The 21826-nt window shown below is 35.6% G+C and overlaps 1 protein-coding gene across 1 annotated transcript; it reads left to right on the top strand.

Annotated features, from left to right (window-relative positions):
• The first annotated feature begins 3332 nt into the window (after positions 1-3332).
• On the top strand, positions 3333-21486 carry LOC128864545 (uncharacterized). The gene is made up of 4 exons (XM_054104251.1): positions 3333-3671; positions 8544-8629; positions 20231-20357; positions 20475-21486. Exons 1-4 carry the CDS (start codon positions 3587-3589, stop codon positions 20813-20815), a joined length of 639 nt encoding a protein of 212 aa, XP_053960226.1. The 5' UTR covers positions 3333-3586; the 3' UTR covers positions 20816-21486.
• The last annotated feature ends 340 nt before the right edge of the window (positions 21487-21826 follow it).

Raw genomic sequence — 21826 nt, forward strand, 5'->3', positions numbered from 1 at the left:
CTGAGCTGTTGGCGTGGACCTTCTCTTTCACGTGGCTCCAAAGAAAAAAGTCACAAGGTGTTAAATCAGAAGATCTCGGTGGCCAATTGTGATCACCTCTTCGAGAGATAACACGGTCCGGAAACTTTTCCCGTAAAAGATCAATGAATCATCGATGAATTCTTTTTTACTTTCTTTGCATATTTTTTCCAAACAACTTTTTTATATTTTTTAATTAATTGGTTTTATATTGTTTTAAATGATTTTTTGTTTTATATTTTTTTAATTAATTCTTTTATATTTTTTTACTTAATTTTTTTTTAAATAAATGTTTTTAATTTTATTTTCTATGTATTTTTTTTTTGCTTTCGTTTTTAGACATTTTTTTCGAAAATCGCCATATTGCTTCAGCAGCCTTTTTCCGAATATGTTCTCAGATCTTCCGCAATGCCAGTATTTCATTTGCAGTGATGGAGGTTAACATTCATGCATAATTTTACTCGATATTTTTTTTTTTTTTGTTTCTGTAAATAAATCACAACCCTTTAGAATATTCATTGCCATTTCGTATTGTTCTTATTTTTCTTTTTCGAATTTACAAGTCGCATATGGCCACTGCCCTAGAATATTTTTGTTTTTTTACTTTAAAAGTAAGGTTATGTGAAGATATTTCGTGAAACATGTGTATGGTCGATGTTTTTGTTTCAGTTGCAATGAATTTTCATAGAAGTAGTAGATGATCTTGAGTTAAATAAACAAAGTCTGTCGAAAAATTTACGGTTTGCCTTCATATATCAGCAACCAGTGGCACTATCATTTAGATTTGAATGTTTTGACTGGATGATCTTACATTCATAATGAATGTTTGACAAAGATTTCATGGCATTTCGTTTAAAGGAGCTGAATTGTGGTCTCTACTGTAACAATACTTTTGAACTTTTTTCCCAAAAATGAATTTTGCTCACAGAGTCCCTACATTTGAGTGGCTTCAACAATTTAAAGTAGATTGGAAAGTATTGAAAGACGCCGGTTGTCTAAACGAAAAAAAAGTGGAAGTTGTCTTGAACCCATGAAAAATAGGCGAAATCTTCATTGCGTTAAATAAAAATAAGTTTATTGCTCACCTTTCACAATCTGTTACATCTAAATAACTCATTCCATATCCCGAACTTGGTGTTCAGCTTGTGGAATGTCTCTTCATATTTGACAGAAATTCGGAAAATTACGCTGGTAATGCGCTACAATTTGTTCTTCATCATTGCCTACCCCCTTTGGGTATATTCCAAATTTGTCAGAATAATTTGGCGATGTCACTTACCTTGACTACAAATTGGTTCGAATAGGAATTAAATTTTCAGTATTATTATTATTATTTTTTTTTTTATTGGTGAACTGGCGAGCGGAGTTTACATCTTAGGTAGGTCTATACCGTAATTGGTTTAGTTTTATGGAACAACTACACAGCTTTGTCTGGAGGCCGCACCTTTTGGTTCCGAGTTCCAGAAAGCTTAAAATTGTGTACTTAATTTTTATCTTATGATGAATAAGTTTCCTAGCTAACTTTATAATAAATTAACATTTCCACTTACGGTAATAAAAACGAGAGTATTATCCACAAATGAAGTATTCATATACTCGGACAGTCAAGCGGCAATAAAATAAAAGCGCTAGAAAAACAGATTCGTCAAAAACAGTCTTAGAATGTTTTAAACTTTTAAATGACGTATCTAAGTGCAACGAACCGGTACAACGCTCCATCTCCAACCGGATAGGTCGATGATACCCATGCCTATAGCCACTTGTAAATTACTTATAGATAGGTAAACCACAGCATGCGAACTAAGCAGACAGACATGACCGAAATGGAACAACGGTCGATCGAAAATCTTGTTAAGATTCAACAGAGAAGCTATAAGAAAAATGATAGGGGAACTGGTCATGGTTTAATAGGCAGCCAAGCTAGAAGGTCAGAGCTCCCGTAGTTCGATTTCTGTAGAAGCTGTAGAAGAGGAAACAGTCAGACACCTTTTATGTGAGTGTGAAAGCTTAGCTATGAGGCGCCTGCGCACTCTTGATACAGCATTTTTAACCGGTGTAGTGGACATATCGCATCTAAAACGAATGAAGCTTTGCTCGTTTATTATAGTTACCGGATGGTTTGAAAAGGAACCCGTAGGGTAAGGATAAATTCCAGTGGTATCACAATGGACCGGCGAATGGTCTAGGTGTAACGTTCCGACAACCACCCAACCTACCTATCTACCTACCTTTCCAAAATCTCCACTAAATTATTATAATTTCCTCAGCAAAAGAGTTTTCACCGCTATCGCACAGCAGATGGAGCAGGCATTTTCATAACAGACATGCCTCCAATGTTCTATCAAGTAAAGTAGTGCGCATCGTAAGAAAAGTCTTCTCGATATGAAATGTTTGCAAGGGGCATGAAATCCATAACTCGCTACGGCGACCGCTGTCAACTGTGCATTCATATAGAAACAACTTTCCAACTTATAAACCCGTTGAATCATAGTGAAGTAAATATAAACTTTCAATAAACAATTTCTGCATTATTTGATAGAATTTGTCTGATTCAGGCGTTCTCTTCTCCTACTCCACCTTCATTGTCACATCGAAAAGTGCAAACAATCGCTACCACAGCGCCATCACCGCCATAACCACAAGAAGCCAAAACATGCAAAAAATGCTACGTTAACTTTTATACACTTAACTTTGCTAACTTTTCTAATTCGAAACAATTTTGCAACTTCCTTTGCCTAGTTGAACACACACATCCAATCAGCGGGCCGCTACGAGCCGCCAAACTGATACAAACCGCTCCCCGCCGCTTTTATAACGCCTTGCCTTGTTACAACTCTCCGTACAACCGTACACACAATTCCTTTTGTCAACTTCGACGTCACCATAAACGACATAAATTCAGCGCTGTCGTCTTTATTTTCGTACAACATCCGCTGTCGCTGCCAATAACTCTGCCAACTGCGAGCGCGGCAGCGACTATTGCAATAACTTTAGCAAATAACTCCCACAGTAACTTTTAAATACTCATCGTTTTTTGTTTTTTTCACTTACCCCTGCAGTGCCACATTCTTAGCGAAAGTATCGCAAAAAATTCCTTACTGTTAGTGGCGTATCCTGAAGTTTTTCCATACTTAGTTGCTGTCTTTACGAATTTGCTACACAACTTCGTGCCGCAGCCGACAGGATTCGCCTACGCCACTTCGGTTGGGAGACGAATGATTAACTGGCCAGTCGATTTAGCTCGTCGCCATCAGCTTGAATTTCACATTGTTGAGTTCAGTTTGCAAAACGCTGTGGCACGTAAAGGATTATAAGCTCGCACGAAACGCGAAACGTTACGTAGTGAGGCGACTTAGCGCTGGAGTGCTTAATGGGTCACGCTGCAAAAATTATAGAAGCATACTTTTGTGTGCCATTCTTTTATTGAATGAAAAAATTCTCCTGCAAGTGATACTACGCCAATTACCGATACTTCGTGGCTTGGAATATTGTGTTTTTATTTTGTTTTAAAACAAAATAGTGATATTTTTATTTTAGTAGTGAAATTTCGATTAGAGAAGGTAAAGCAATGTGCCGGTACTACAACGCGCCCACAAGTGTGCTACATTTGTTTATCGTAACGGTCATCTTGGTGCTGCAGTGCATTCATAACGGTTAGTGTGATTTCAAAAGCGATAAGAAAAGAACAAAAAAAAACACCAAAAAGCAAAAAAGAAACAAACAAAAAAAATAAATAGTTGTAAAAGAAGAAAATGAAACTGCAAGAAAATTAATTAAAAACAATCTTTATAGTTAATAACTACTTGCAAAAAAATCAAATTAAATGAAATCTGTGGATATAGAATTGAATATGCAGATAAATATAATAAATATGCTTAAATATTCTGGACTTTTTTACTTTAAATATTAACCTCGAAAAAAAATGGTAGAAAAAAATGTAAACGAAATCTATAACAAGAGTGGTTTTATTCGAAATATAATAAAATTTAAATAATAATAGAAAATATAAATATATAAAAACAATAACTATAAATATATATATACATAATGAATAATAAAATTAAATCAAATAAAATGAAATAATATTTTATTTACCAATTACGAGATGAACCAGAAGATGCTAAAAATTATAGAAAAAAAAATATATATAAAGCATAAAGTAATATAAAATATCGGACCGATAGCCTTTAGTTTTTGAATATAATTATTAAAAATTATATTTCTTTTGAATAAATCAAATAAATAAATACAGAATTAAAAATTATATTTCTTGTAAATAAATAAAAAAATAAATACAGAATAACCCGAAGATGGCAACACAAGTACTCCGTTCTAATATAATATAAAGAAGTGTCTCTCCATTTCTTTTTTTGCTAAAATGATAATAAAAATAAACATAAAACATAAAATATAAAACAATCAGCTGAATCGTGCTTGCTTGCCTCAGATGTAAACTTCTACTTACGTTGCATTGCCATTTTTTTACTTTAAAGTTCGTTTTACTTCTCAAGTGCGCATAAAGCTTTAGCGATTAAATTTTATCCTACTTTTTTTGAAGCCTGAGAAAAACAAAATGTCATTTGATGTCTGCCATTAGACATAAGATCTATGATCTATGGAGCATAGGCAGGCAAAGGTTAATCAATTTAGAGGTATCGGAATTTAAATTGAAATAAAAAACGAAAGTTCAAATTGATTGGTCAATATTTTTTTATATTATTTTTGTGTAGAATCATTCATGACCTTTATATTTTAAAGATAATGCCTTTCAAATGTTGCCCGCAACTGCGTTGTAATTCGGCCATTCGTAAACAACAAATTTGAATGACCCGCTGGAGGACTTCGGTCGGTGTCTCGTGAATAACTTTAGTAATGAAGGCTTCCAATGCCTCAATCGGTGCTGGTTTACCCACAACGCATGTAGACTTTGCATACGCCAAGCAAACAAAAGTCCAAAGGTGTGATATCAAACGATCTTGGTGGCCTATCCACTAGTCACCGAAACGATGACGCAGTAAATCCATTGCTTCACGGGTTGCGTCTCAAGTAGCGCCCACCCCCGTCTTCTTGGCCCCAATTGTCGTGGAGATCACGGGCTTCAGACCGCCATGAAAAAGTCGTTCATCATGGCGCGATAGCGTTTGCCATTCACTGTTACATTGGCGCCAGTCTCGTCTTTGAAGAAATATGAGCTGATGATTCCTCCAGCCCATAGGCCGCACCAAACGGTTGCTTTCAATAATTGCTCTTCAGCCTAAATACGACAATTTTGCTTATTTACGTAAGTATTAAGCCAAAAATGGGCCTCATCGCTGAACACCATAAATTGGATTGAATACGCGATGAACAGGTTTCACAGAGCGACGATTTTCGTAATTCAATTTGTACGATTTGTAATCGTTGTTGCGGCGCAACATCATCATTTCCACGGTGAAATGTCAATAAATACTGAAAAAATTATGTATTCAGTTGGACAGTAGTCACAGATTTGTCAAAAAGACCCTATTGGAAAAAGTACCTCCAATTTGATCACCCTTTAACAAAACAGCCACCTCACATAAGTTAAAGTAGAGGTCCATTGTGAACATCTGGATTTGAATTAGCACTTGTGTTTTAGCTATCCAATACGCCAGATAAACCTTTTCGATTTTTATATATGAGCATAAAATTATAAAGTATATTTTTGTGTATATTTTTATATATTTTATAATTTTATTAATTTAAATTTAATTTAAATTGTGAGGCTGCAGAGCAATGATACTAGGCAAAGCTCTAGAAATATAAAAATAATGCCTCAAAAGTCGTAAAAATAATGCTAAAAATAACCAACAAGTTAAAAACAGTACCTAAAAGCAAAATTCACTTTGACATATATACATTAGGACGGGGTAACTTTTTTCGAAATCTTTCCTAGCAGAAACGGATTTTAAAAATAATTGTATGAGAAAAGTCTACTAGACAAAAGCTCTAAAGTTATTAACGAGCTCCAAAAAAAAAAAAACAGTTAATGTAGAGTTAATAAGAAGTTTAATATTTACTTAAGTGCTATGAATGTTATTTTCGTAATACAAACTTGTATTTGTGGACCTTTTGGTACGAAGAATTGATTTTTGTCTGAATCTGCTTGGAAGAATGTTGAAAAAAATCGCTCCATAAAAATTTTACCGCATATGTATATCTGTAAATTAGGGCGGTTCAATTTTTATGGAGCGATTTTTTTCGACATTCTTCCAAGCAGATTCAGACAAAAGTCAATTCTTCCTACCTAGGTATGGGGATCAGAAAATTTAAGGGAATTAACGGTATACTTAAGGAATACCTTTTAATGAAAAACCAATGATGAGGCCTCCGAAATGAATGCAGTATATTAAAAAACAATCGAGGCACACCCCAGCAGTTTCAAAGTATAAGGACCTGAGAAGTTGGAACTATTCCGATGGAGAAAATCTAGACTCGCGCGCGATTTAGATATGATAAGGTTGATGTGACTATTAAACGCAAAATATAATCAAATATAATACCTACATAAGCCTTTTGTTGGACCTTCTGACGGACTGTACCGTATATTATAATTTTAAGGCGGGTGTTGAGAAAATTATAAAAGTTTAAATTTTTTGAAGCACAACGATTTCATTAGCTTTTTAGGCGAATAGTCATGCTAGGGCATACATTATTTTTAGTATTTTTATAACTTATAACACTTAAGAAAATCGATCTGGCCATATCTATATGTTCGCTTCTCCCTGCGTCTGTCCGTGCACATGGTTACTCGAATAAAAGTTTATCTATCTTAAACATATTAAATTTGACCTAAGTTATTGAAAGTAAAACAATAATCCAGCCCATTGATCCTATAACGGTAATATTGACAATTAAAAAAGCTATATCTTAGTAACTGCTAACAAAAATTTTTTTAAGTTTGGGGCAAAACTAAAACCATGAACTATCTTTAAAACCACTTTTCATGAAATTTTCCATGACTGAATTGCAAAGTGGCTGCCCTATGTCCTCGATAGCCTCACGAATTCCATCTTTGAGGACCCTGAATCGGCCCTGGGCTGTTGGCGTAGACCTTCTCTTTCACGTGGCCCCAGAGAAAAAAGTCACAAGGTATTAAATCACAAGATCTCGGTGGCCGATTGTGATCACCTTTTCGTGAGGTAAATGGTCCGGAAACTTTTCCCGTGAAAGATCAATGGTTTCGTTGCTTGTGTGGCACATAGCGCCGTCTTGTTGAAACTAAACCTTGTCCAGATCAATACCCTCCAATTCCGGCCATAAAAAATCGTTAATCATCTCTCGGTAGTGCAATCCATTCACCAATAACACCTGTTATTTTTCTGAAATATTTTGGCTGAAGTCTTAAAATATATGTGCATATATGATAAATTTTATAGTCCCTCTAAAGAACCACATTTTTTTTTAGTTTTATTTTAGCCATGGATTTAAGTATGTACAATATGTATTGCCCTCGGCGTAGGTGGCTCCCATAGCCGATAGAGTTTGTACCCGATTATCTGATTCGATGATAACTGGGGACCCGAATGATTAAATGATTGAAAACAATGCCCGTCGGCAGGATAAAACTTCAAAAACAAACTTCTCTTAAAAACCATCTGCTATTATTTCTTTAAAAATATAACTGGGCTCGTATGACGTTGTAGCTTATGCATATAGCCACCTTTGCTCAATTTTTGTTCTAACTTGCTCCAGTAAACATTTTTATCATACATTTTTTCTATAAATCTAAGTTATAAATAGAAATAAAAAATAGAAAATTTTTAAATTTATACGAGTGGTTTTCTATTTAGAACGCTCTTAAGAAAACAATTTCATTTTTACCTGAAATCGGCTTTATAGAATTATCCATGGTTAAATAATAAGCTTGTTCCTGTAGCGTGCCCAATGGCCGACACTGCGAGCTAAAAGATCTTTTGAGTCCAAGGTTAGCTCTTAATTGAAACTTTTACTCAGTTAATCACAATTTGAGAACCATAGGCAACGAAATGCTAATACTATGACTGGCTTCCTTAAATGTAAAAGAGCGTTCAAAATGGGTAAAAAGAGATTCAAGGTTACAAAAGCAGCGGGTTTCCAATTTCATATAAATATTAAGACAGTAACCTACAAATTGAAAACATTTCTACTAAAAACATACAACGGAAGTATAAAACTCAGCTGCGCTTGAACTGACGCACTTCATTTCGGTTAATTAAGCACAAATATTTTGATTATTTGTATATAAAAAAGAAAATAATAATACAAATAAGATAATAAATGCATAAAAAATAACATCCACTTGAATATATTTGAAATGAAGCAACAACAATTTGTTTAATACAAAATCACTATGCGCCGTATAATCGGCGAGTAAGCAAACTGTAATAAATAATAATAATAACACAGAATCAATTAATACTAATTAATGCATTTCATCTGCTTAACTACTTTTTCTTCACCACTTATCTCTTCTACTGGATTCTTCATTCTTTTGCGTGCGTTTCGAAACTTTGGCATAACTCCAGGTGCAGCATTAAAATGCTTTGTTTGTGATTCCAGTGACAATCCAAGCTGTGCGGATTTAAAATCTAACAACAGCATCGTTGCGGAGGTGAGCGCTTAATTGCATATTTCCTTTTCATACATATCTACTTATACTTAATTTTTTTTTATGAGAATATTTCTGCTATGAGTACGCCAGGTACGCTTTCGATTTATCATTTCTTAAGGCACCTGAGTGGTGCAAAGATGTGGTGGTTGTGTGTGGAGGTAATTGAAATGATAAGAAGAAGGCGCAATTTGCTGCATACTTACGGGCAAGTAGAAATCTAAGCGCAACTTGCTTGAAGGACTGCTTTTTAGGTTTTATTTTGCTGATAAATAGCTGGGTAACAAAATTTTTTAATTTATAATATTTATAAATTTGATGCAAATATTTATTAATATTCATTTTTGTTTATTTTTCATATATGTATGTATGTATATTACTACTATTTATAATAAGTATCGTTTAATTGGGAGAAATAAGTTAGGGTTGAGCTGAATTCAGCAGAAAAGCACGATTTACCTACTCAATCATGGGATTTTAATCCTATTGAGTATCTATAGATAATATATATTTGATTGGCCCTTACACCCTTTTTGAGTGTTTGGCCGAGTTCCTCTCTCTACGTGTGTTTTAATTTTGTTCCACAAAGGAATAGTAATAATACAAATAATTAGTGTTGCCAGAAAAAATTTGCTGTTGGAGCTAAATTTACCAAAAAAAAAAAAGAGTTAAAAAGAGCCAACATAATTTTTTTGGAGCTAATAAAAAGAGCTAGAATTTTTTCAGTGACTTTTATTAAATTAGGACTCCCGTACTTCGATTTCTATAGCAGCTATTTTAATACAGAAGAAGAGGAAACAGTCAGACACCTTTTATGTGAGTGTGAAAGCTTAGCTATGAGAAGGCTGCGCACACTTGATACAGCATTTTTAACCGATGTAGCGGACATAGTCCATCTAAAACTAACGAAGCTCTGCTCGTTTATTAAAGTTACCGGATGGTTTGAAAAGGAACACGTAGGGTAAGGATAAGCTCCAGTCGTTTCACAATGGACCTGCGAAAGGTCTAAGTGTGTCTTTACGACAACCACCCAACCTACCTACTTACCTTTATTAAATTTCACATTGGTATATCCACATATTTTATTTTTTTACAAAAATCAAAATTACTTTAAGTTATTTTTAAACAATTCATCAGTAATAACAAGTTATGAAACGGTTCGTACATTTCCTTTTATTTGCAAAAGTAAAAACAAACAAAAAATAGTATTTTAAACATCACATTAAATAAATCTTTTACTTTAAAACAATTCATTAGGAACACATATTTATGTACGAAAAACAATGCAAACAAAATTGATTTTTTTTTACTTTTTTTTAAGCACTATAAGTGCTACGATATTAAATATCAATATCAATTTAAATAGGTAGATATATCAAATTCGTCATCTACACAAAAATCTTCTCCAATATCGTCATTATTGTTGCAGTTATAAATAGCTTTAAGAGATCATCTTTTATTATAAAATCATGGCAACAATTACGAATAATATGTTCACATATACATAAGTAGATGATCTACTTTTTCGCGCTTAACTCAAAATCCGAAATTAAAAAGCGCGATTTCCCATACAAAATTTCTCTCCCAAAATCTGAGATTATAAAATAATCCTACATAATAACGATACTTTTTGACATACAACCCTGTGTTTTCTGTGTTATCGATAATTATGTATTATTACGAATGTGAGGAGAAACATGAAAATAAAAACTAAATGAAATGGATGCCGGCGAAAAAAAACAAGTCTGTAAACATAATTCTAATAAAATTTTGTTTTTTCGTTTAATTATGGATTCATTTTACGTGTGTCCATAAACGTTTTGTCTTCTTTTTACTTATTATAAAATGTAATATAGAATATCCCATGCGCATTGCTATCATAATTTTTTGCAAACTCAGTAAACGTCGCATACGGACATCCGGCAACTGTTTATTATTAGCAGCCAATTGCGCAATTAAAATGGCTATTCCTTCTCCTTGTATTTTCTTCATATCGTTAATAATAATTAAATAAGCCAAAACACCGAAATATTCCACCAAAATAATTTCTATTAATTCAGAGAATGAATGTGTATTCTCAGCTGCTGCTGGTGATGAAAAATGGGTCCTTTACAGTAATCCTGTTCGGAAACGCTAATGGTTAGATAAAGATGAAACACCAGAACTGACCCCTAGAGATGGCCTTCACCCCAAGAAGATTCTCCTGTCTGTTTGGTGGGATATGACCGCTATTGTTTATTATGAACTTCTGGAACCAAACCAGACGATAACTGCTGATTTTGCCGCAAGGCAAACATTAGGCAAGCTAAACGAGCTCGGATGGGAGCTAATGCCGCATCCACCATACTCCCCGGATATTGTACCTTGTGATTATCACCTTTCCGTGGACTGCAATCCCATATGAGTAACAAGAATTACTACTCAAAAGAAGCTATAAAAAGGGATATCGAAGTGTATTTTGGCTCCAAGGACAACCAATTTTTTGAGCAGGGAATTAAAAATTTGCCAAAACGTTGGGAAGACATTGTAAATAATGAAGGAAAATATATTATTGATTAATAAATACTTAAAACATCTTTTTTTATTAATTTTAAAACCACCTTCAAAACACGCACGAACTAATGGACTGACCTGATAAATGCTCAACACCGGAAAGAAATTCTCAAAAATACACGAGAATTTTCAGCCACTTGAAACTTGCATTTTGTTGTATAAAAATGGCTACAAAAGTCCATACCCCAAATTTAAAAAAAAGAAGCTGGAAACTTGGTTAAAATTTTGGACACAAACTCAAAATTCCAAACTTCGAAAGTTATATGGTTTTTGTTGAAGCAAAGAAATAAAATAATATTTTCAACACAGGTGTTCACACAATTTTTTGATGTTTTTGGTACATCCTCTTGCATTTAAACCAGAATCCTAGGCAATTTTTAATAAAAGCAAATATTAATATATTTTTTTACTTAAACTCCTTTTAAGTGTGATTCATTAGCCTTCGAAGCTCTGAATATGACTCAACTTGGACAAGCAGTAGAATAACTGCTCACATGCCGGTTTGACTCGACGGTTTCCGTGACTTTATCAACATTTACGAAAATTAGATTACCAGAGTGTTCCACTTGTTTGGTGGCCAACGATTTACTATTCATGCGAAACTGTCTGGGGTTGATAAGCAATACTTATTTTTATGGTCGCTTGCTCCGACTTTTTACTTTAATCGTAATCGAACTAAAGAATGTATCAAACTTTTCGCTTTTTCCACTTTCATTTTGGAAACCTTCAGCAATCAAATGGCTTCACCAAACACAAAACTTTCAAGCAGCCATTTTGAAGTGTAAACCTTTAAATTGTCATATAAAATAATCCGATACAATTTATAAATAACTAAAGACATTTTGCGGAAAAACGCTTTGAACTTTTTACTTCACTCTTTACTTAGAAATTTTACTTATTCATTCATATATGTATGTAAATTTTAAAAAATACGATTTTTCAAAAATTTCCACCGCAACCTATCGGGATAATTTTTTCCACAAGCATTTACTTGTAATTAGTTAAGATATATTCCGACTATGAGTTGAATAAGATTTTTAATGAATTTCGACTCCCAGCAGGGATATTCCGCACTTGTATGTATGTAAGCGACAATCGGTGCAAGCACATGCATGTATATGCGTGTTCATATCTAAACACAAATACATTTAAGTGCATGTTCACTCTTATTTTCTAAGTGTAAGTGGAATGAAGTGAAAGCTCAAGCTGCAGCTTCATTTCGAACTGCGTATAAATATTTGTATTATACGAGTATACGCCGCTGGCACTGCGCCAATGCCCAACCGTTCACTATCAATGAGCAGAGGTCATTATGGTGCGCCAAGCTTTACTTTTTTTGCGCTTCTTGGCTGGTTTGTTTGGATTAGTAATTGAGAATTGAGCAATTGTGGCTGCCAGCAAGGGCATACAAATTGATAAATGAAGGGAAATGAATGAAGATGTGTAGCCTATGTCTGGGCGCATGCACATCACATGAATCATTGAAAAAGAAACCAAAAAAATGCATTATAGAAAAAAACATCAACACAGAAATGCAAACATCAAAGATATATAGTCTTCCGGTTGTCGCTTGCATATGGCAACTCACAAACATACAAACGGACAAAGGTTCATATCAGCTTATACGAGTATGTGGCCGGCGCTATTTTTGTTTCAGTGGAAATTTGTTTGCGAAATTGTGCCAAGGTATTTTTGTTTTTCCGAACGTTGGCCATGTTTTATATTTAGTTGTATATACCATACATACATACATATGTAGGTGTAGTTCTGTGCCACAAGTAAACCTCATCGAGTCTGAATTTTTCCATTATCAATGTTAACTGTTGATTATGGGCCTTTTGTTTGTTTGGTTACTGATTTATGACCTCAAGTGCAGATAAGATGCGCAATTCTTGATGGCCAAATATGTGTGTATGGATGAGCCTATGCACACATACCAGTGCGGTTGAATAAATAGCATTTGAACATTTTCATTAATTACTAGATAAATGTTAGAGATAGATATATACAGGGTGCAGCAGAACGAAGGAATGCGACTGGGACTTCAAAGACTTTTCGTATTAGAGTGATGCGCTTGTAACCTTGATTTTTGATCCTTAACGTAGTAGTCTGGTCAAATACGCTTTTTTTATAGATATTTTTTAGGAATTTTTTTTAAAGAAAATAAAATGCGATCGTTTTGATTTTATAGTATGTTATTATTGATATCAAATAGTATACAAAAATAGTTTTTTTTTACATATTTTTTCGTTGTAGTGTTGCACCAAAGTAAGCGTCTTAAAAAAAGATAGGTGGCTTGTCAACAGGATTTTGGCTCTTCAGGACATCTGAAACGAGAAAGTTAGACTGATTATTATTTTGAAGACTTGTCATTCTGGCAGGTGCTACCTTCGTTTCTTTTCAGCCCTAATTTCCGCCCAAAAACATTCATTTTTCAAAAGTCCGCCATTTTGTTATTTTACAAAAAAATTTTTCCATTGCCACATCTGAGACGAGTTCTCAACTTTCACTGGTTCGAGATGAAATGTTTTAATCTCTGTTTACCCAATGTCAGACATTTAGACAAAATATATTCAGGCATCTTATCATCTTCAAGACATAGACAGCAATCTATCTTGACAACCAGAAAACGCAGTTGATTGTGATATATAATTTGGGTTAGAGAAAAGGAAAGAGAAAATTTAGTACATTTTACAGTTTTTCTTTGTTAAAGGCAAACATGCAAGACAGGCCGCTGAAAATGGGAATGGTGTTTATTAGTTCCAGGGGGTGTGCCACTGGCATGGGTGGATCGGCCGTCCAAAGTTAGTGGGGGTCGGTCATACATTTGGACTCGATTGGAGCACTCTCAATGGCCCAAATTGGGGGACATCAGAATTCGTTTTAGAGGTATGGTTCCTTCGACAAAGTTTCTTGTTTTGATCCCTAGAATACGATTTTCACAGAGCAATGAGCGATTTTTAAATCGACCCGCCCTAGTGTTTATGGTGCCGATGCTATAACAGCTAATTCAGGGCTTTTTGATGTTAAAAATAATGTCGATGATATCGATAATGTCAATGAAATCTCAGAAATAATGCAAAATTAATGGATTTCTTTTCACCCAAAATATACAATATTATAGGAGCTTTTACTCTTTATTTTGGTGCGTGGTAGATGTCTTGCTCCTATTTGTGATATGCGTATTAATATTTTTACACGAAGAAATTTACATAAAGCTTTATGCCGCTTACGAACGATAGATGATTTTTTATGAGTAGCTTTTTCATGACAGAAACACACTCGGAGATTTGCCATTGCCTGCCGAGGGGCGACCACCATTAGAAAAAGACGTTTTCTGTCATTTGGTGTTTTCTATAATTTGGTGTTCTTTCTACTGAAACTGGAACTGAAATTAGCGAACTTTGTCCCTCTGAGCAAAGCTTAAATTCATCAGCACTACATGCGCTCTGAGTTTACCCTAACGACAGTGTGGTATTTCAATATCACTAATCAGTCGGAAATATATCTTTCACAAACATGGGCAACTGTAAGCATTAAGAAAGAAATAGATAGCACCGTTGAAGTGCAATTCTTCCTCAACCAGTGACGACAAGCGTTTCTATGCGCAACGGCTTAGAATCGAAATAGAAATAGATGAGTAAAGCCTCACTAGCCACTTCCACCTTCCAAGCTATTCTTTTCATAGATAGCGAGCAGAGAAGTGGCGAATAGAAGGGACCTATAGTTTCGTTGTATAGTTCAATTGAAATTGGCTGAAACTCACTACTCACAGTGAGAATTGTTATTGGTCGAATCTTTGACTACGAGCATTACTGGTATGGATTAAATCTACTACGTCTTCTATAAATGACTTCGCTATTGCTAATTGGAATGCAGCTAGTATATATACATATTATACTCGTATATATACATAAATATGTAAATATTGGTCATGTAAAGATTTCTCCGAACAAAGCCACAATATTGATAAGATAATGCTTATATTTGTTGCTCAAATAGCTACATATTAATTACAAGAACATATAATATCAACGCATATAAATACATACATACATATATACATACATGCATACATACATGAACACATACCCACACACATACACACATCCATATGTACGCACAAAATAAATATTTCACCTGAGCAAATGTTTGTACTATAAACGAAAATGCAATAACTTAAGTACATATGAACTTATAATATTGTATATACATGCGTGCATGTGTAAATATGTAGCAAATAGATCAAATATTATTTTTGCTATTAAACTCCTGTTATTGGAAAGATTAAATTAAATTATATTTAGTTTTCAAAATAAAAAATATGTATGCATATGCATGCGTGTTGCGAATAGAAGGTAGCAGGGCGACGAATTGCCAAATTTTAATAATTTTTTTCTTACTTTTTATATAAAGAGCTTTTCCATCAGAGGTATTAGTTTGATATTCAAAGAAAAAATGCTCTTTTTTAATATAAACGATTGTTTATTTCCTTATAAGGAGGAAGGTATGCCGCTAATAGTGGAAAATAACATCAGGCAAATGACCACCACGACCACGCTTACAGGGAAATATCCTTTTCATGAAATTTTCCATATCCGAATTGTAAAGTGGCTGTCCTATGTCCTCGATAGCCTCACGAGTTCCATCCTTGAGGTCTTGAATTGACCCTGGGCTGGTGGCGTGGAACTTCTCTTTCACGTAGGCCCAAAGAAAAAAGTCACAAGGTGTTAAATCAGAAGATCTGGGTGGCCAATTGTGATCACCACCGTTTGTTTTTAAGGACTAAGGTCACTGGGGGCTCCTTTCTTCGACAGCCTGGAGCAGTGCGCCAACCTAAATCCAATCAATCTCCTCCATTATATCAACAGCTCTGGCTGGCTGTAGATATCTTCCTGTTGGAGGTCTCATAATGGTATCAAAACGGCGCTTTAGTGCTACTTGAGTAGTGCCAGATCGGCACTTCAACCATTTTACCTACCTAACTATAATTTTTTATCTTAATTTTTTACAATTTTTTTTTTATTGTGGAGGCTTAACCAAACTTTGTATAGGGTTATTCAATAGGTGCGCTTCAACTTTTTTCCGATAGGGAGGGCGAACGACGCAATATTTTTTATTTTTGTCATTTGTAAACTTCATTAGTATACATTTCATGATGGAACGCTACACACTTGAGCAACGATTGCAAATCGTGAAAATTTTTTATGAAAATAATCGTTCTGTTGCATTACGGCCATTTTACGGTCCATTTAATAAGCCCTCCCGTTTTGGGGTTATGTGAAGTCATTGGTCTACAGTAACAAGCCGGCGACGATTTGTGAGCTCAGAGCCAATATTGAACGAGAAATTGCTGGAATTTCGGCCGATTTATGCAAAAGAGTGGTCGAAAATTGAGTTCAACGATTGGACTTCGTAAAACGTGCACGCGGTGGTCATGCAAAAGAAATCGAATTTCATACTTAAATGTATGTATATGTTCAAAGTCGATAATAAAAAAATATTAGTTAAAAAAGTCAAACCGTTTGAGTTTTATTCAAAAAAGTTTAAAAGTTGAAGCGCTCTTACTGAAAAACCCTATATAATACAAAATGCGCAGAAATTTAACAAATTCCAAAAAACTGTCATCAAATTTTTTTTTACTTTTTAATCAGAATATTCAAAAAACCTCTGGTTATGCAATTTTATAGCCCATTATATTTTAGTGCATATAATTAAGTGCAAGTTTAATGTCAGTACAAAATCGCGTTGATTCCATATAAAATATTTCCGAGCATGTGCTTAACATGTAATAACTTAGAAAAGGTTATCCCTAGCTTTTTATTAAACAACCTACGCCAACTCCATAAAGAAGTCGAACGAGCTATTTTATTCTCTCATGAGAGCAACATCCACATTACACTCGTATTTATCGATTAGACTGCCTTATGTGTGATGAAAGGCCAATGCAAAGATACTGAAGAAAAACATCCAAACAAAACCATCCCCATGGCAGCCGGTTCTACGTTACCGGAATGACTCGGGTTTTTCCCGACCAAAGGCTGTCGCCCCATTAAACTACCCTTGTCTAGTGTACCGTACCCCTATAGAGGCTAGAAGAAAACTAGCTATTATACTCATTATACAGAGTCCGGCACTCGAAGTGTAACCAATTAAAAAGGCCATACATTTAGTTTGAAAATTTTCTTTTATTCAATTCAAAGTAAAATATGTGTGAAAATAACGCAAAATTAAGAATGAATTTACTTTTGCAAATACTACCGCTGCTATTAGATTATAAGACCTAATTTGCTGAATATCATTATATTAAGATAGATTGCAAATAAAATATTTACACAAAAAAAAAAAAACTTTTGCTCGATATGACCAACTTTTGCCTTGGCTACGGCCTTGAGACGGTCCAGAAACGAATTGCAGGGGGCCCGAAAGTGACTTACAGGTATTTTGGTCCTCTCACGGACAATGGCTTTTTTCAGCGCCTCAAGACTAGGAATCTTTTAGTTCGGACTTTGATCTCCAAAATAGCCCAAAGAGAATAATCCATCGGATTCGCGTCTGGTGGATTCGAAAGCCATTGTGGGGACATTATGAAGTTCGAAACGCTGTTTTTTAGCGACTCTCGGTTCACTCGAGCTTTGTGAGACGGTGCCGAGTCCTGTTGAAATGTCCATCGTCTGCCACCGAAATGTTTGTGCATTTACCTTTACACCAGGCTCGATGAAAACGATTAGAAAGTGCCAATCTGCGGTTACAGCGGCCCAAACCATTACCTGTGGCGGGTGCTGCCTCCTGGTGGCCAATCGATGACTCAAATTCTCGAATGAACGGTCGGTCAAATAAGCCCAATCGTTTTGGGAGTCTAGGGAGTTGCTCAATTTGAAAATGTTCTCGTCAGAAAACACAATGTTTGAAAATTGGCCGCTTTCGGCGGAACGAAACAACTCCTTAGCTCTCTCAAAACTGACTTGTTGCTGCTTTGGTGTGAGATCACGTGCCTTTGGATCTTATAGGGCTTGACTTTGAGATTATTTTTCAGTATGCGGCGGATGCTATGGTGAGATATTTTTAGTTCTTTCGCCATTTCAGTTCACTTCTTCACTTTTTGAACCATTTCACGTGACGTTGCAGTCTTTTGACCACCTCCATGACGTATCACGATGCTACCAGTATCATTGTAACGAGTAATGGTGCGATAAACAAGAACTTTATTTACTTTAAGGTGCTCGAGCTCACGAAAAATCGCTGGTTGTGATTTTCCAAACCATTACTGATTTACTTTTTTCACGTTTACTCTCGGCAAAATGCTTCCGCGCGCCTATAAACAATACTCTGGACTGCCATTTAGCCAACTAACAGACAGCTGATGCCCGTGCATCAGCTGCGAGAGTGGTCTGAAGTTGGTTACGTTGCGAGTGCCGGACCCTGTATAATAGCTTGATTCTTTTTCTTTCCACAAAATTCATGTTGCGTTTAATAATATTTACGCGTTACGTCTATGGTCTCAATAGATATGATCACTTTTCTTTGTGGAAAAACAGAGTTCCAGGATGAAGATGATTATCTGGCGGCTAGAAATTGGCATTTTAAGACAGATTTCTCTTTCCTTCACTGTACTTTCTAGATCTGCCAATGTTTCAGTCTCCTTTAAACTGCCGAAAACTAATAGTGTTTTCCAAGCATAAGTGTTCGCGATCCTGTAAATGCTTTGGGATCACTGTTGGGATCTATTCTGATAGTCCAACTTGCTAGGCCCTGTCGTCGCCATATAGCAGCTCTCTTCTGGTCAACTCCTGTAAGGCGAATATCAAAGGTGTCTAACTCGCAGGAAACACTTCTTCTATCTGGATTCTAAGACATAGGAACATAGAGGAAAATGAGCTTGCTAGGAAAGGGTCAACAGAACCGGTTTGAGTTGTCCCCATCTCAGACATTAAGGTCCCCTTAACTGTTTTCAAAGGGAGACTCCACAATTTCTTTCTTAAAAAAGCGCAAGATAGATGCAACTCTATTTTATCGTGCGCTATCTAAAAAACACTTTGGCCTCAGTACGACAGAAGCAGGATGCTTAAAGTGCTGCGAATCATTCAATTTCCAAACTCGATAGTAGTGGTTACTGGGTGATCGGAACTCATGCGGAGAAGCTTGTACTTCCGTACAACCCGCATGACAGAGGCTGTGGGGATCCGGCAGAGTAAGATACTGTTGAACATTTTCTTTGCAAATGTCCGGTTCTTGCGGCTAGGCGCTTGAGGTTTTTTAGTGTACCTTTCGGGGTTAGCCTGAGTTCCAGTTCTCCAGCCTAGATGCCGTTTTTCTCTTCCACTACATCAACAGCACAAGACGGCTGTAGATGGTTTTTCTACCTTTAAGTTTTGAAATTTTTTGCAGGTAGACCACATAATGGTATCAAAACGGTACTCAGTGCTACCTCTGGTACTCTTGCACACTAACTCCTATCTTAATAAAGCTTTTTTGACTACTTTTGAAAGCATGCGATTCACTGACCATTCCAATGTCTTGGATTAATATATTTAAAAAAAATGGTATATCTTAAAACATTATATTTTGTTTAATCAATACTTGAAATGTCACTATACACGTTCGAGACCTGCTTGATCAAAAAACGGTCTAAAAAAATCTCAGATTCATAGCCCTTTGTAACGACACATGGGCAACTTGGCCCGATCTCTCCTAAAACTTTAGCAACTCCCTGCTTTCCACACTGCAGAGAGCTCCCGACCCATTGAAGAATTGCTTGCTTGGATTGGCTAACGCTCAGTTGGATAGCGACAGTAGTGGACAGTGGTAGAAAAGATGTAAAATCGCTTCTTTCTCTTCTTCATCTTGACAGAATTCACGTATTTAGCTCTTTGGGCGATTCGATGCCATCTAAGGATGGCTTTGGATGAGCATCCTTATGCAAAAAAAAGAAAAACAAAAAATAAAAATAAAAAAACTGTCTTTCAACCTCATACGCTTTTTACCTTTTTATCATATAATTATTAAAAATTTCTAACTCTATACTTTTTTTCTTGTCTAATGCTCCAACAGGACTGTACACTCGACAAGATGCGAACAACTGATACTTGGCTTTTCGATTTGAATCGGTTTGCGTATTTCAATACCGGCGCTAGGGATGGCCCACTGTGGAATTGCCAAAAAGTGGTGGCCAGAGATCGTAAGTGCGAACTTTAGCCACATGTTATCAGTTATTTGATCACTTTCATATTTCCGCAAAATCATCATCACTCTTAATTGCTGCTGAAAACCCCATTTTCAAATCCCATTTCTACAGCACACACCAGCAAAATGGTAACTGCTCGCTTCTGTCAATTGGACACCGCCGATTCGGACGCATGCCAAATACTGGGCAACAAATTGGGTTGGCCACCAGAGCTGGCACGCAACGCCAACGCTGATAAAGATAACGAAAATGACAATAAAGTGAAGCGTAAGGCAAAGAAGACCCCAAATGGTAATAATGGAAATAATCAAGATGTGGAATTGCACTGCTCGATTTGCAGCGGAGATAGCTGTAATGGTAGTCAAAGCGTTCACCCCTGGAGTTCGTGGTGCGTCAGCGTTTTACCGGCGCTCATAGCAACGATGATTAGATTACGTCATAGTGCGTGGTGAATAAAGCACCGCCTTTCGGCACTCGCAGCCTCAGCGTGCATAGGCGGGTGCGTAGGTGAGCTGTGGATGTGGATGTCTAACTACCGAATTGTCTATGGCAGCAGATAGAAGCAATAGAAGTAATAAAGAGGATAAAATTTAAACGCAATTTGGTGCAATCTAATTTTAAGGCCGTATTCGTGAGTTGCAGGCAGTTGAAGTGTTGAATTGCTGAGGCAACTAAATAAATGCCTTGAGTTTAAAAGTTATACCTAAGTTGTTGGTGAGCCACCTTATATGTACTTACGTGCACTGTAAATAATCATTGAAAACTGTTATCTGTGTAAATAGGCATACGAATATACTCGCATTTGAATAGATTTGAAGATGCTATGAAGCACGCAATATATGTAGATTAACGAAGATTAACTTCGTTGTATTGAAAATAGAGTGCAAAAGATTTTATGGCAGCCCACTGGGCGTTATTACAATTTTGCTTTGAGAGAATGCGTGGGATGCCCAAATTTTTTTTTTTTTTTTTTGCATAAACAGTAAACTTATTTTGATTAAAAACGGAGAAAACCACGGCATATGAAACCAGAAAATGCTCACATCTGAGGTAACCACAAGCTCATAAATTTCATGTGAAATACCGTGAGGATAACTTTTTGAAACATATTCATCCTATACCTCCTTCAAATATGGTAATTTCTGACCGTTTCGCGGAAAATAGAGAAACATCTCATATATATAATTATATTTTTTTATTATCAATTCTTGAGCATTGTTTAGGAGCGTAGTATAACTGCAGCTAATAAGCAACTTTTGTTTGATGATTTGAGTTGTTTTAAGAAGCATTTTACAATGTGGTAATGGTAATGGTTGTACGGGTTAGGCTAAGGCCTTTATGCACTGCAACCAGGTTGCTTTATTATGCTCCCTTAATTACTTAATTATAATTATTTAGTATTGCGAGGAATCGAACCAGCACCTTAGGAGGGAGCAATTGTAGGTTTTCCTCCTCTAGTAAAT

Source organism: Anastrepha ludens, chromosome 5 (assembly GCF_028408465.1).
Source record: "Anastrepha ludens isolate Willacy chromosome 5, idAnaLude1.1, whole genome shotgun sequence".
NCBI classification, from domain to species: Eukaryota; Metazoa; Arthropoda; class Insecta; order Diptera; family Tephritidae; genus Anastrepha; species Anastrepha ludens.